The sequence below is a fragment of the Protopterus annectens genome, chromosome 5.part1 (assembly GCF_019279795.1).
Source record: "Protopterus annectens isolate FY-2018-M chromosome 5.part1, PAN1.0, whole genome shotgun sequence".
In the NCBI taxonomy this organism is placed as follows: Eukaryota; Metazoa; Chordata; order Ceratodontiformes; family Protopteridae; genus Protopterus; species Protopterus annectens.
This window is the reverse complement of record NC_056736.1, coordinates 639,629,425-639,641,910: the sequence shown is the minus strand read 5'-3', so window position 1 is coordinate 639,641,910 and position 12,486 is coordinate 639,629,425. Positions and strand designations below refer to the sequence as shown.

The following is a 12,486-nucleotide window of genomic DNA, read 5'->3' as shown; positions in this document are numbered from 1 at the left end:
AGTTTCTATTAGCTTGGGAACCAGAAAGAAATGACGTAATCTGAAATGAATCGGTTGTACTGTGTTATCAATTTAAGGACAGAAAGACTCAGAGCATTTGAGCATTTGTCTTGAGAATATCCAATATCACTAGCACTGTCTTACTCTATATGTAAGTTTATTTTAGAACTGTGTTTTCTATTAGATATAGCTAGGATCTAGGAAGATTAGATGTATTTTTTCTGTATTGATGTCAGAACTTTTCTACTGTATTATTTTAAGTATTTCTCTGTGATCTCTGAACTCTTGACTAGGACTGTCTAGTAAGAAGTATTGTCTTGTGTTTTTATTATTTATTATTAAATATTTTTAAACCTTTCAACTCTGGCTGTTTTGTGTAGAGATAATTTAAGCTCTAAGAGTACATTGCATGTATTTAGTGATATTGTACAAAGCCACTCCAATAAGCCTTGACTGTTCAGTTGCACTTACCATTTGGACAATAATATTGCACAATAATCATTAGACACCATTTGTTAAGGGCCTTTTTAGTAGCTGATAAATATTAGTGGGTGGTGGCAAGTGGTACTACCGTATAGTCTGGGAAAAAAGGGGCACAGCTGGAGAACCTGTGCCAGCCTTCCCCGGGAGTGTCTCTGTGGTTGTATATAACTTTTGTCTCAAAGTGTGTGTGTGTGTGTGTGTGTGTGTGTGTGTGTGTGTGTGTGTGTGTGTGTGTGTCAGTTACTTGGGCAGGGACACGAAGCACTGGTTGGACAGAGAGGGTGCTGGAGGTTTTAGCTTGCCCACCAGGCTGAGATGTGGACCCTATAGTTGTGCTAGTGGGGAGTTTTATTGGGGACCTGGAGAGAAAGGGAGAAACCAACCCCAGACTGACTGTGATCTCTGTGTGCTCTTAAGGGAAATTGTACTTTACTGTGTGTGTGTTTATTATCCTTTCCCTATATGGACGCCCCTCACTGGTGTTAGTGACGAGAATTGAGGCTCCTTTATTGCTGGGCCAGTGCACGGGCATCACAATCACCATCTCTAAGAAAGGGGAGCAGATGATGTGTTTCCTGTATATGTGGTCATATGCCTCAGTGTTCTAGGAAAAGCATATGCTATAAAACCAGAGAGAAGACATCAGCCAAGAGTTAGACTTTGTACTTGGGCTTCCAGCTGTGCCATGGAACAGTGGACCAGTTTTGTTCAAGCTTATGCAATGGTGAGGAGTCACGCGAGTTTACTAAATAGCTGTATTTTTTAAATTAGAGAAAGCTTTTGATGAATGGTCTACAGAACTACAGGACTACAAAAAAGATATGTGGCCGAACCAGGTATGGAAATAAGGTACATAAGGAAAGCTGATGGTGGACTGCAGAAGTCCAGGAAGTCATCAAAAGAAAAAAGGAGTGCAGGAAGAAGTGGGAGACAGAAAAGACTGACCAGGCTAGGAAGGGCTACTGGTTGGCTAACAAAGAAGCTAAGAAAGAAGTTGCAATAACAAGGAATAGTGCATCAGAGGCACTCTACCAACCGCTGGAAAATGACTTAGTAAGGGGCACAAAGAAACTATATCAGGTTGCAAGGCAAAGACAGAAAGATAAAGAAGATAGTCAGACACCCTTCATAAGGGATGCCAGCAACAACCTGCTCACCAGCCCAGAGGACATCAAAGGCAGATGGAAGGAGTATTTCCAGCAGCTTCTGAATGAAGAAAACCCCACAGAAGCTGTACTGCCCTAGAAACAAGCCTACGATGAGAGAAGAAGAGGAGCCCACCCTAGAAGAAGTAAGAACAGCACTAAGGAAGATGAAGTCAGGGAAAGCAGCAGGCTCAGATGAGGTCACAGCAGATATGATAAAGATGCTGGGTGAGATAGGGGAGAAATGGCTCCTGAGGGTACTAATAGCAGTGTGGAATGAAAGGCATATCCCAGATGACTGGAGAATAAGCATACTCATGCCAGTGTACAAGAATAAAGGGGACATCCACAACTGTGGGCAGTACAGAGGCATCAAACTCCTATCACATTGCATGAAAGTTCTGGAAAGGGGGATTTATAAACGGATACGCAGAGTAGTATAATGTAAGATGGGAGATGAGCAGTTTGGATTCGGATCAGGATGCAGCACAATTGACCCGATGTTTGCATTGAAACAGATACTTGAGAAGAAGCTAGATATGAGGATAGAGTCCAACTGGGCATTCCTAGACTTGGAGAAAGCATATGACAAGGTCCCAAGAAAGCTGCTCTGGGCAGTACTGTGGTAGTTTGAAGTCCCAGAAACATTGGTACAATTAGTGCAGGCTATGTACAAGGACCCAATGACTCAAGTACGAACAGTGTTCGGCCACATAGAGGGGTTCCCAGTGGGTGTGGGTGTACTTCAAGGTTCAGCTCTGAGCCCACTCCTCTTCATACTGGTGATGGACTACATTAGCAAACAGGTTGGAGTGGAAGGATCAACAAATCTGCTGTATCCAGACAATGTGGCACTACAGGCAGACTCTGAGCTAGAACTTTAGCAAAGGATAGGAGAATGGAATGAAAATCTGAAGGCACATGGGATGAAACTAAGCACAGATAAGACAGCGGTAATGGCAGCAAATTGGGGAAATCAGAAGAAGCTGAGAATAGAGATGGAAGGGAAGATAGTGAAACAGCTAAACACCTTCAAGTATCTGGGAGGAGTAGCTGCTGAATAAAGAGGTCAAAGCTAGAATCAGAGGAGATGCAGCCAACTGGCATATAGTATCAGGTGTAGTCTATGACAGACGAATGCCAAAGAAGCTGAAAAGTAAAGTGTACAAGACAGTGGTGCGACCAGTACTACTGTATGGTACAAAAACCCGGGCAGTAAAGGCAGAACAGTTGAAGAAGCTAGACATGATGGAAATTAAGTGCCTGAGAAAGGTGATAAGATGCACACTTGTGGGACAGACGAAGAAATGAGGACATAAGGGCAGAAGTCAGAGTAGCTCCAATTGTAGAAAAGATCAAAGAGAACAGATTACAGTGGTTTAGGCATGTGTAGAAAAGCAGAAGCCAATCTGGTGAGGAAGATTTAGGACAGACAGGAAGAAGATAAGGGGAAGCGAGGACATCCAGCAAAGAGGTGGATGGATTGTGTGAAAGAAGATCTGAGACAGTCAGGCATGAGTGTTGAAGAAGGCAGGAGTGTGGCACCGAATTGAGACAGTTGACGACAGTTAACACGATACCACGACCCCATGTAGAAAAAGTGGCTGATGATGATGATGATTTTGATGAACAGTCCTCAGTATGAATAGTAGGAGGTTCTCTAGCAAAATGAGGTACTAGGACCACTGTTGTCTAATGGATGGACTTTTAATGAGTGCCTTGTGAGCTGTAGCTACATTCCTAGCAATAAAAAAAAATTCATTGAAAGTAGTAGGGACTAGGATTTGCCAAGGATGCATCTCATTACCATTTCTGTTCATGATTTCATAAACCAGATATCAAGACACGGCTGAGGTTGGAAGAGCATCCAGGTTAACAACCTAGTAGGGATATTTCTGTGATTTGTGGATGATGACATTTTGGCCTTTTTTTTCTATCAAGTGTGAAGTAGATGAAATAAGTATCAGCATATTCAGATCTGGCACCATGACTGTCATCATATTCAGGTGGAGGGGGGACAGCCCCCTCTACTAGAGGAGGTGAAGCATGTCTGGGTCTTTTTCCACAAGTGATGACAAACGTGGGTATAAAACTTGGAACTTGATTTTCACAGTAGCCATAGCCTTCTGGGTGCTCAACTAATCTCTGGTGGTCGAATGGCAAGTGTTTTTTTTTCCATGTTCTTTATTCCCTATTGTACCTGCCAAATGTAAAACCTTCCTCAGCTGGACTCAATTCCATGTTTTCTCCATGGCAGGGATTCCCCAGAGCCTGCTGCTTTCCCTGACTTCATTTTCCTTAGTGCCATTCTTACTTTTTCTAGGGTGGACTCCTCTTCTTCTCTCATCATAGGCTATGTCTTGAGGCAGTACAGATTATATGGGGTTTTCTTCATTCAAAAGCTGTTGGAAGTACTCCTTCCATCTGCCTTTAATGTCCTCTGGAATGGTGACCAGGTTGTTGCTGGCATCCCTTATGCAGGGTGTTTGACTATCTTTATCCTTCTGTCTTTGCCTTGCAAGGTGATATAGTTTCTTTGTGCCACCTACTGAGTCACTTTCCAGAAGCTGGTAGAGTGCCTTCGATGCCCTGTTTTTTTCTATTGCAAGTCCTTTCTTATCCTCTTTGCTAGCCAGCCAATATTCCTTCCAGCCTGGCACATATTTTCTATCTCCCATCTTTTCTTGCACTCCTTCTTTCTTTTGATAACTTCTTGCACTTCTTCATTCCACTACCAGCTTTCTTTATGTACCTGTAGTCCTCACACATGCTGTTCTGAGGTGCTGCAATTCTTCTTCAACTCCACCTAGTTCCTCCTCTTTTTGGGGTGCTAGAGCCCTAAGTAATTCCTTGAACTGTTGTACTTTCTCTCCAGTCAGTTTTCAGGTTTTCAGCATGGTCTGCATTGACCTTAGAGCCCTCTCAGACCACTGCTTGCAGCTGATTGTGGCAACCAGTGGTTTATGCTGTGGGCTGACCATTTCACTGGGGATGACTCTGCAAACATTGATTCTACCTAAATGCCCTTTCCTTACTAGGAGGAAGTCAACCTGAGTTACATGTTGGCTACTCTTATATGTGATCTTGTGATTGTCTCTTTTTCTGACCATGTGTTGGCTACTATCAAGCCATTTGCCAGACAGAAGTCTAGAATGGCCTCTCCTTTATTCCTGTTGGCCCAACCATGTGGAGCCAAGCAGTCATCATATCCTGTTCTATCTGTCCCATTGTGTGCATTCAAATCACCCATTATCAACACCAGTTCATGTTGTCTTGCTTTATCTAGTAAGCCCCGCAACTGCTAAATGCACATTTCATCACTATCACAATCCTGCTGTGGGACATAGGCTGAGATTATGAATACTGCTCTAGCATTACACTAGAGTCTGATTACCATGAGTTTGTCACTAATTCTAATGACATCCTTCACTACCTTCTGAAGCCTCTCCTTCACCACAGTTCCTACACCATTTCTAGCCTGTCCTCTTCCAAAGTAGTGGACTCTGATTCCAAGCCAAGTGGCTTTGCTACACTGCCCTTCCATCTTATCTCTTGGATACATAAAATGTCCAGCCTCCTCCATACCATTATTTCATCCACTTCCAAGCTGCATCCTGTCAGTGAACCTACATTGAGTGTAGCAATTCTGAGTTCATGTTTGTCAGGTTGATAGATTTTACGTCCAGCTTTTGCTCTCAACAGAGCTACCCCAGGTAGCCCAGGCTGGGAAATTGGACATCGGCCGTCCAGTAGCTTTTTGACCCAGGGCTTCTGGGCTTTATTGGTGGGCACACACTGGCCAGTAGAGGCACATACACCCCTCCCACTGTTAGCATGGGTCCCTGCGTAAGTTGGAGTAGGTCAGGTCCTCAACCCATTTATCACCAGCAAATACCCATGCCCATTTGGCTACATTAGTCAACATGACCAAATCACCTAGAGCCATATTTTACACCATCGAGTGGCTAGCCCTGCCATGGCATGCAGTCTGTGATCCATATTCTCCTGTCTTGAGGATACTGCGCAGCACAGTAGATGCCCAGAGTGGTTGGTCTATACAACTCTTTCCCCTGTGGGGCACTGTGTAGAGTCTATGCTGCTGCCCACAGCTCCATTCATTGGTGAGTTTGAGATGGAAACACTCAGCATGTTTTTGGAGGTTGGAGGAACCCCAGAGAGATGCAGGGAGAACATAAAACTCCAAACAAGCACTGGCCAGAAGTCAGGATTGAACCTTGTACCTTGTGCATGGGAGGCAAAAACCTTAACCATTATGCCAAGTCAGGGAAAGCAGCAGGCTTAGATGAGATCACAGCAGATATGGTAAAGATGCTGGGTGAGATGGGGGAGAAATGCCTCCTGAGTGTACTCATAGCAGTGTGGAGAGAAAGGTGTATGTCATATGACTGGAGAATAAGCATACTTGTGTCAGTGTATAAGGGGACATCCACAACTGTGAGCAGTACAGAGACATGAAGCATCTGCCACATTGCATGAAAGGTCTGGAGAGGGTGGTTGGTAAATGGATACACAGAGTAGTAGAAAGCAAGATAGGAGATGAGCAGTTCGTATTCAGATCAGGATGCAGCACAACTGACCCAAATTTTTGCAGTGAGACAGATAGTTGAAAAGAAGCAAGAGATGAGGAAAGAGTCCAACTGGGAATTCCTAGACATGAAGCATATGACAAAATCCCAACAAAGCTGATTTGGGCAGTACTGTGGTGGTTCAGAATCCCAGAAACATTAGTAGAATTTGTGCAGGCTATGTGCAAGGATTCAGTGACTCAAGTAGAAACAGTGTTCCCTGTGGGAGTGAATGTGCACCTGGGTTCACCTCTGAGCCCTCTGCTGTTTATACTGATAATGGACTACGTTAACAAACAGGTCAGAGGGGACAAATCAACAAAGTTGCAGTATGCAGCATACCTTTCCACTGTACAGATTTTTGCAGAATGTACAGATTTTTGCTTAATATTTTTGTCTGTTTTTCATAAAATTGTGGTTTTCTGGCAACTCATTGACAAACCGTTGAAGACTGAAGTCAAAGATAGTAACAGATATTTGAGTTTCAGACTTCATATCCTTTGGAAAATTCATGCTAATTCCAAACCTGCTATTCTATTAACGTTTTAAGTTTTTAAGAGCAATGTTTATTTGTCCATATTTTTGGTCCTTTGTCCAGATTTCTCACTCTAACAGGTTGAGAAGTATGGTATGCAAATAATGTGGCATGACAGGGAGACTGAGCAAGACCTTCAGCAAAGGGTAGGAGAATGGAATGCAAAACTGAAGGCACATGGAATGAAACAGACAGTGGTAATAGCAGCAAACTGGAGAAATTAGAAGAAGCTGAGAATCGACATAGAAGGGAAGATAGTGGAACAAGTTAACAGCTTCAAGTAACTGGGATGGGTGGTTGAGGAGAAGAAAAGTCTTGATTGAAGAGGTCAAAGCTAGAATCAGAAGGGCTGCAGCCAACTGGCATAAAGTGTCAAGTATAGTGTTTGACAGAAGAATGCCAAAGAAGCTGAAAAGTAAGGTGTACAAGACAGTGGTGTGACCAGTACTACTGTATGGTACAGAAACCTGGGCAGTAAAGGCAGAGCAGATGAGGAAGCTAAAGGTGATGGAAACAAAGTAACTGAGAAGGGTGGTAGGATGCACACTGTGGAACTGACAAAAAATGAGGACATAAGAGCAAAAGCCAAAGTTGCTCCAGTTGCAGGAAAGAACAAAGAGAACAGATTGTGGTGGTTTGGACACATGCGGAAAAGCAGAAGACAATCTGGTGAAGAAGATTTGGGACAGACAGGAAGAAGATAAGAGGAAACGAGGGCATCCAGCAAATGGGTGGATTGTGAGAGAGAAGATCTGCGACAGTCAGGCATGAGTGTTGAAGAAGGCAGGAGTGTGGCATTGAATTGAGAGAGATGGTGACAGTTAAGACGACACTCCAACCCCATATAGAAAATGGGAAAAAGGGGGTCGATGATGATGATGAGGGATTCCCCAGAGCCACAGAGAACAGACGTTTCCAGAGAGGCCATCATTCAGACAGTCGTGAGGGCTGCTTGTGTCTTTGGCAGCATTCAAGCTGTAAGGACATTTGAACTGTCTAAGGTTGGGAAGATAAGCTACCTGCATCACCACAGTGCCTCATGATGTCCTGTATAAGTACACACTCCTATGTACTTAGAACACGTAGTTGCTAATGAGGATTACCATCAAATGGTGGCTTGGTCATCTGAAAGCCCCTCCACTACCACCACAGAATGTTTATGTAATGCTGCTCCTCCCTTGATGTTTTGTGCCATTATGTATCCTGCTCTGCCACCCCCCCCCCCCGGGTGGGCATGCCCATCCTCTCCTGCCCATTTCTGTATAACTACTCCAGGATTATAATCAGTCAGAGAAGACCACTGGCAAAACTCTGTTTTTATATTGCATACTGTTGGCTTCCTGATTACATTAGGATCATTTACAGTAGTTTATTGCTAATGTTATTTCAGTCAGTTAGGACTTTTTGAAGCGTGAATTAAGGCAATTATGTTCAGGTAAATAGGCATCATTCAAATTAAATAACTTCTGAAATTATGAATACAAGTGGTAAAAAGTAAGTTTCTCTGTAGGTTCACTGACTTGACTGTTCACAACTGTATGACGAGCTTTATGATCTTTAATAGTCTTAGAGTAGAACCATTCTTCCTTCAGGTCAAGATGATTGGAGAATAAATATCTCGGTATTCACTTTGAACATAACCAAGCTTCCATGCTTCAAAATAACCTACTAAAAACATGGTCTAGTATACATCAAGATCTACAAAGATGGAAACTCCTGAACCTAGCATTCTTATCCAAAGTAGCAATAGTGAAAATGAATGTTCTACCCAGACTCCTATATCAATTCAATGCTTCTGATATGTTAGTCCCTAATAATTTTTTCTCCAAAATTAACAAAGATCTAGCCAAGTTCATCTGGTTTCCTAAGTCAGTCAGGATCTCTTACTCCAAGTTAATCTACCCTAAGGAGAAAGGAGGGCTAGGCCTTCCAAATTTTCAACTTTACTACAAGATCATCTGCTCTAATAGGGTCTGGTCTATCTCAAATATTAACAGTAAAGCTCATACTCACTATCCATCCTGGATGAAAATTTGGCATCACCATATTATCTCTAACAAAATTAACCCACAGGCTATCCCCTTTCTATCCACTACTTCCATGACCAACTGTAAACTAGCTCAATCCCTGAAACACAAAATCAGGCTTTTCCAAAAACTGATTAAAGACATCAACCTTGAAAATATCTTACCCCTTCTCCAACCATTACATCATAATCCAAATCTCAAGATCAATAATAAAATGTTTGACCTCACTGAATTTCCTCTCATCAAGGATCTTAATATATGGGATATCCTCAAATATAGGACTAAAACCCTTGCCGAGCTACGGTTAATTCTTGGGACCAATAACAAATACACAGTTATTCTCCGGCAACTAAGAGAGATTATACTTGCACAACCTTTCAATCTCTCTCCCAATCTTCAGGAAATCAACAAACTAGGTGAAATCATTTCTGCAATCTCGAGCCCTAAAAAAACAATTTCATCCTCTTACAAACTATTGAATGCCTTGCTATACAATTCGAATTGTCTTTTCTCCAACTATTGGAATAACCTTGGCTCCCCTATTACAGAGGATCAAAAACTCTCAGCCATAAAATCTACTTTAGAACTCTCCCTCTTCAAAAAACTCTTATATACCCAACTGATGCTGAACAATAACTCTTACCACACTCCTGTAACACTTAATAAATTTAACCCCAATCTATCCCCCTCATGCACTTGTTGTCCCTATCCGAGAGCTGATCTACTACACATTATGTGGTACTGCAACCACTCTCACAAACTCTGGTGCTCTCTAAAAGTCCGTCTGCAAAAAATGGGTTACTATAACTCCACACTTTCATGGGAAACAGCCATTCTACATATCCCCACCTGTAAGTTGTCTAAACTACAACTTCACATTTTAATTATTCTTTGTTCCCTTATTAAATTATACATCACAAACAACTGGATGGATCGCACCAGACTTTGTTGGAGGGGTTTCAAAGAGATGGTTTACAAACACATTTCAGCTCATAAGTTCATTATAAAGGGTCCCAAGAAGAGAGCCTATTTTAGCAAATTATGGAAACATCTTATTGATTTAATCCTGAACGAATAATTCCCTATTCCTGCACTTAGTGCAATACGTATCCTTATCCCTGTTATTAACTGGAGATCCACTGACAACTCAATTAATTTTATCTTTCCTCCTCTCCTTAATGTCTCTGTAGAGGATTGGTAGCATATTATTTTGTAAATACTGTATATAAGTGTTTTTGGTTAGATTGATTACAATGCCTTCTTTTCCTTTTTTCCCTTCTTTTTATGTACCATTGCTAAATTGTCTTCATATCCACAACAACCTGTGATAATTCAACGTTTTATTTTAATGTTCATAATTGCAATGTTCTCTATTTTTCTGTATGCATTGTTTTCTATTATGAAAAATAAAAGAAACATTTGAAAAAAAAAGATGATTGGAGAATGACCACAGGTGGAGTCTGATGGATCTGTAGCAGGTATATTCTCTAAGAAGGCTAGAGGGATTATTTTTGCCAACAGGTCTGGAATGGTTGTGGATGCCCAGAATGAGTTAGTTGGTATCTGTCTTTCTTATCCTATTGCCACAATGACCTTCACCAGGAAAAATGTCAAGAAAGAGAAGTGAAGGGATAAATGCCCACTGCTTCTGTAAAGCCATCTTAAAATTCATATATGCAGAAGCTCATTGTCACAATAATAATTAATTTTTCTTTTCTAGGCTGAGAAAAATGTTTTACTTGAAGAAAAAATTCAAGTTCTTCAACAGCAAAATGAAGACCTGAAAGCTAGAATTGATCAAAGTGTTGCAATGACTAGGTTAGTAAACACTGTTTAATTAAATATAAGTTTGTTTACTATGCTACTTCATGCATTACCAGTTTGCTATTACTGTGGAACTATTGCTTTCTAATGTACTTGCAGGCAGAACTTATATAAATAATGAATTAACTTCAGATGCTGCTAACAAGATGAAATGTTTTAATTATATCAGGACTGCATGATGAATCAGAGTAGTTTGACATATTACACATTTTCTGTTTATTATTGGAAAGATGTAACAAAAACAGGAAAGAGGTAATGTCTGTATTTTTCATTGTTGCATAACTCTTTCACACCTAGTCTGAGTGGAATTTCGCTATCTCCTGACATCTAAAGAGTTGCATGGACAGCCTTCACCTGAGCTAAAATTCTGAGGATTTACTTTTTCAACCTAGCTGTAAACAAATTTATATATCTCAAAAAGGATTAAAGTTACAAAAAAAAAATAAAACTATGAAAGTTATACAACGCACACACACTGGTGATATTAATATGTTACCCATACATAATAATAATTTTATATTGAACAAGTAATTATATAATATATACATTTACTTATTATAATTATGCAAACAAATAATATCTCTGTAACCACAGTAGACAGATCCCAACTATCAGTGTGACTTTTGTTCGGGCAGATGTGATCTTCATTTGACTGCAAACTAGTTTTATAGATGCCACACCATTTCTGAGATATTTGCACAATCATGAATGGTATGCATATTTGTATATTTAACTGACAAATTTCAATTTCTGCCACCATGTGCAAGTTAGACTCCAGCTATCAGTGCAAAGATTTGTCGATGTTGTGTATACTTTCATTTGATAACATTAATACCATGTAAACTCTCTCCAGTTCAAATTAATATAATTATGAACACATGCTATATATTCATAATATTTACAGGAAAAAAAATTGTGGTATGCACCCCACTGGTAAAAGGAGCCATTTGTGACCTCTTTGGTGAAAGTGTATATGAAATACTGAATCACAGCCCATACACATGCTACAGTGCCAGAAGTATATATGCAGAAATATGATAATTATGCTAATATACTTATTTTTTATTGAACTAGTATAAATATCTGCTGAGTGGTTGTTGGCAGACAGCTTGTATCAGTGACAATCTTTGTAGCATTATGTAGGCTATTATTTAATTTCATGAGGTACCAGTCAGTCACCTTATAATTAGAATTATTAATATAATTATTACCATATGCCGTACATTCATAATATTTCCAGGAAAGCAAAATCATCAGTTTTATGGTACAAATACCCCATTGTTGTAAGGAGCCATTCGTGACCTCCCTGAAGAGACACCACTCGCCAGAGAGCAAAACCAAGTGCAACAGTATTGACTGAATGTAACAGTACTGATAGTTACTGAAAAATATAATACATAACCATATACTTTGGTAACAGTATGGACAACCTAGCTCTACAGTGCTGACTGGCTGTAAGCCCAGGAGTGTGACTAGTACATTCTGTTAGCAAACCTTGACATACATTAAATTAATGTTGGCCTGTGTTATACGCGTCTAGACAAAGCAACAGAGTAATTGTTGAACAACAGGCAAAAACATAAGGACATTTGTGTCAGTAGTACTCAAACTAACAGAAAAGACTACACACTGCCCATGCAGAAATTACGTCTGAAAATCCTACAGCAATACTGTCTCAGTAGATGGCATTTCATACTCTTTTATGTAATATAGTTATAAATAAAATGCATACAGCTTAAACTCAACAAATCTAAGCAAATAATTACATGATCCACCACTGATACATCCAGCCTCTTCAGTCATACAGTTCCAAGAACACATACAGTATTGATTTACAAGAAGTAAAGGCTGGCCAGAGAAATGTTAATGGAAAATACAAAGCACTT

The 12,486-nt window shown here is 40.5% G+C and overlaps 1 protein-coding gene across 1 annotated transcript in view; it reads left to right on the top strand.

Moving 5' to 3' along the window:
* MTUS2 (microtubule associated scaffold protein 2) overlaps window positions 1-12,486 on the top strand; it is a 3,916,139-nt gene that overhangs the window by 3,834,734 nt on the left and 68,919 nt on the right. Inside the window, exon 16 of the mRNA XM_044073264.1 lies at window positions 10,497-10,594. Within this exon, the coding sequence (XP_043929199.1) occupies window positions 10,497-10,594 (98 nt within the window). The remainder of the gene's footprint in view (window positions 1-10,496; window positions 10,595-12,486) is intronic.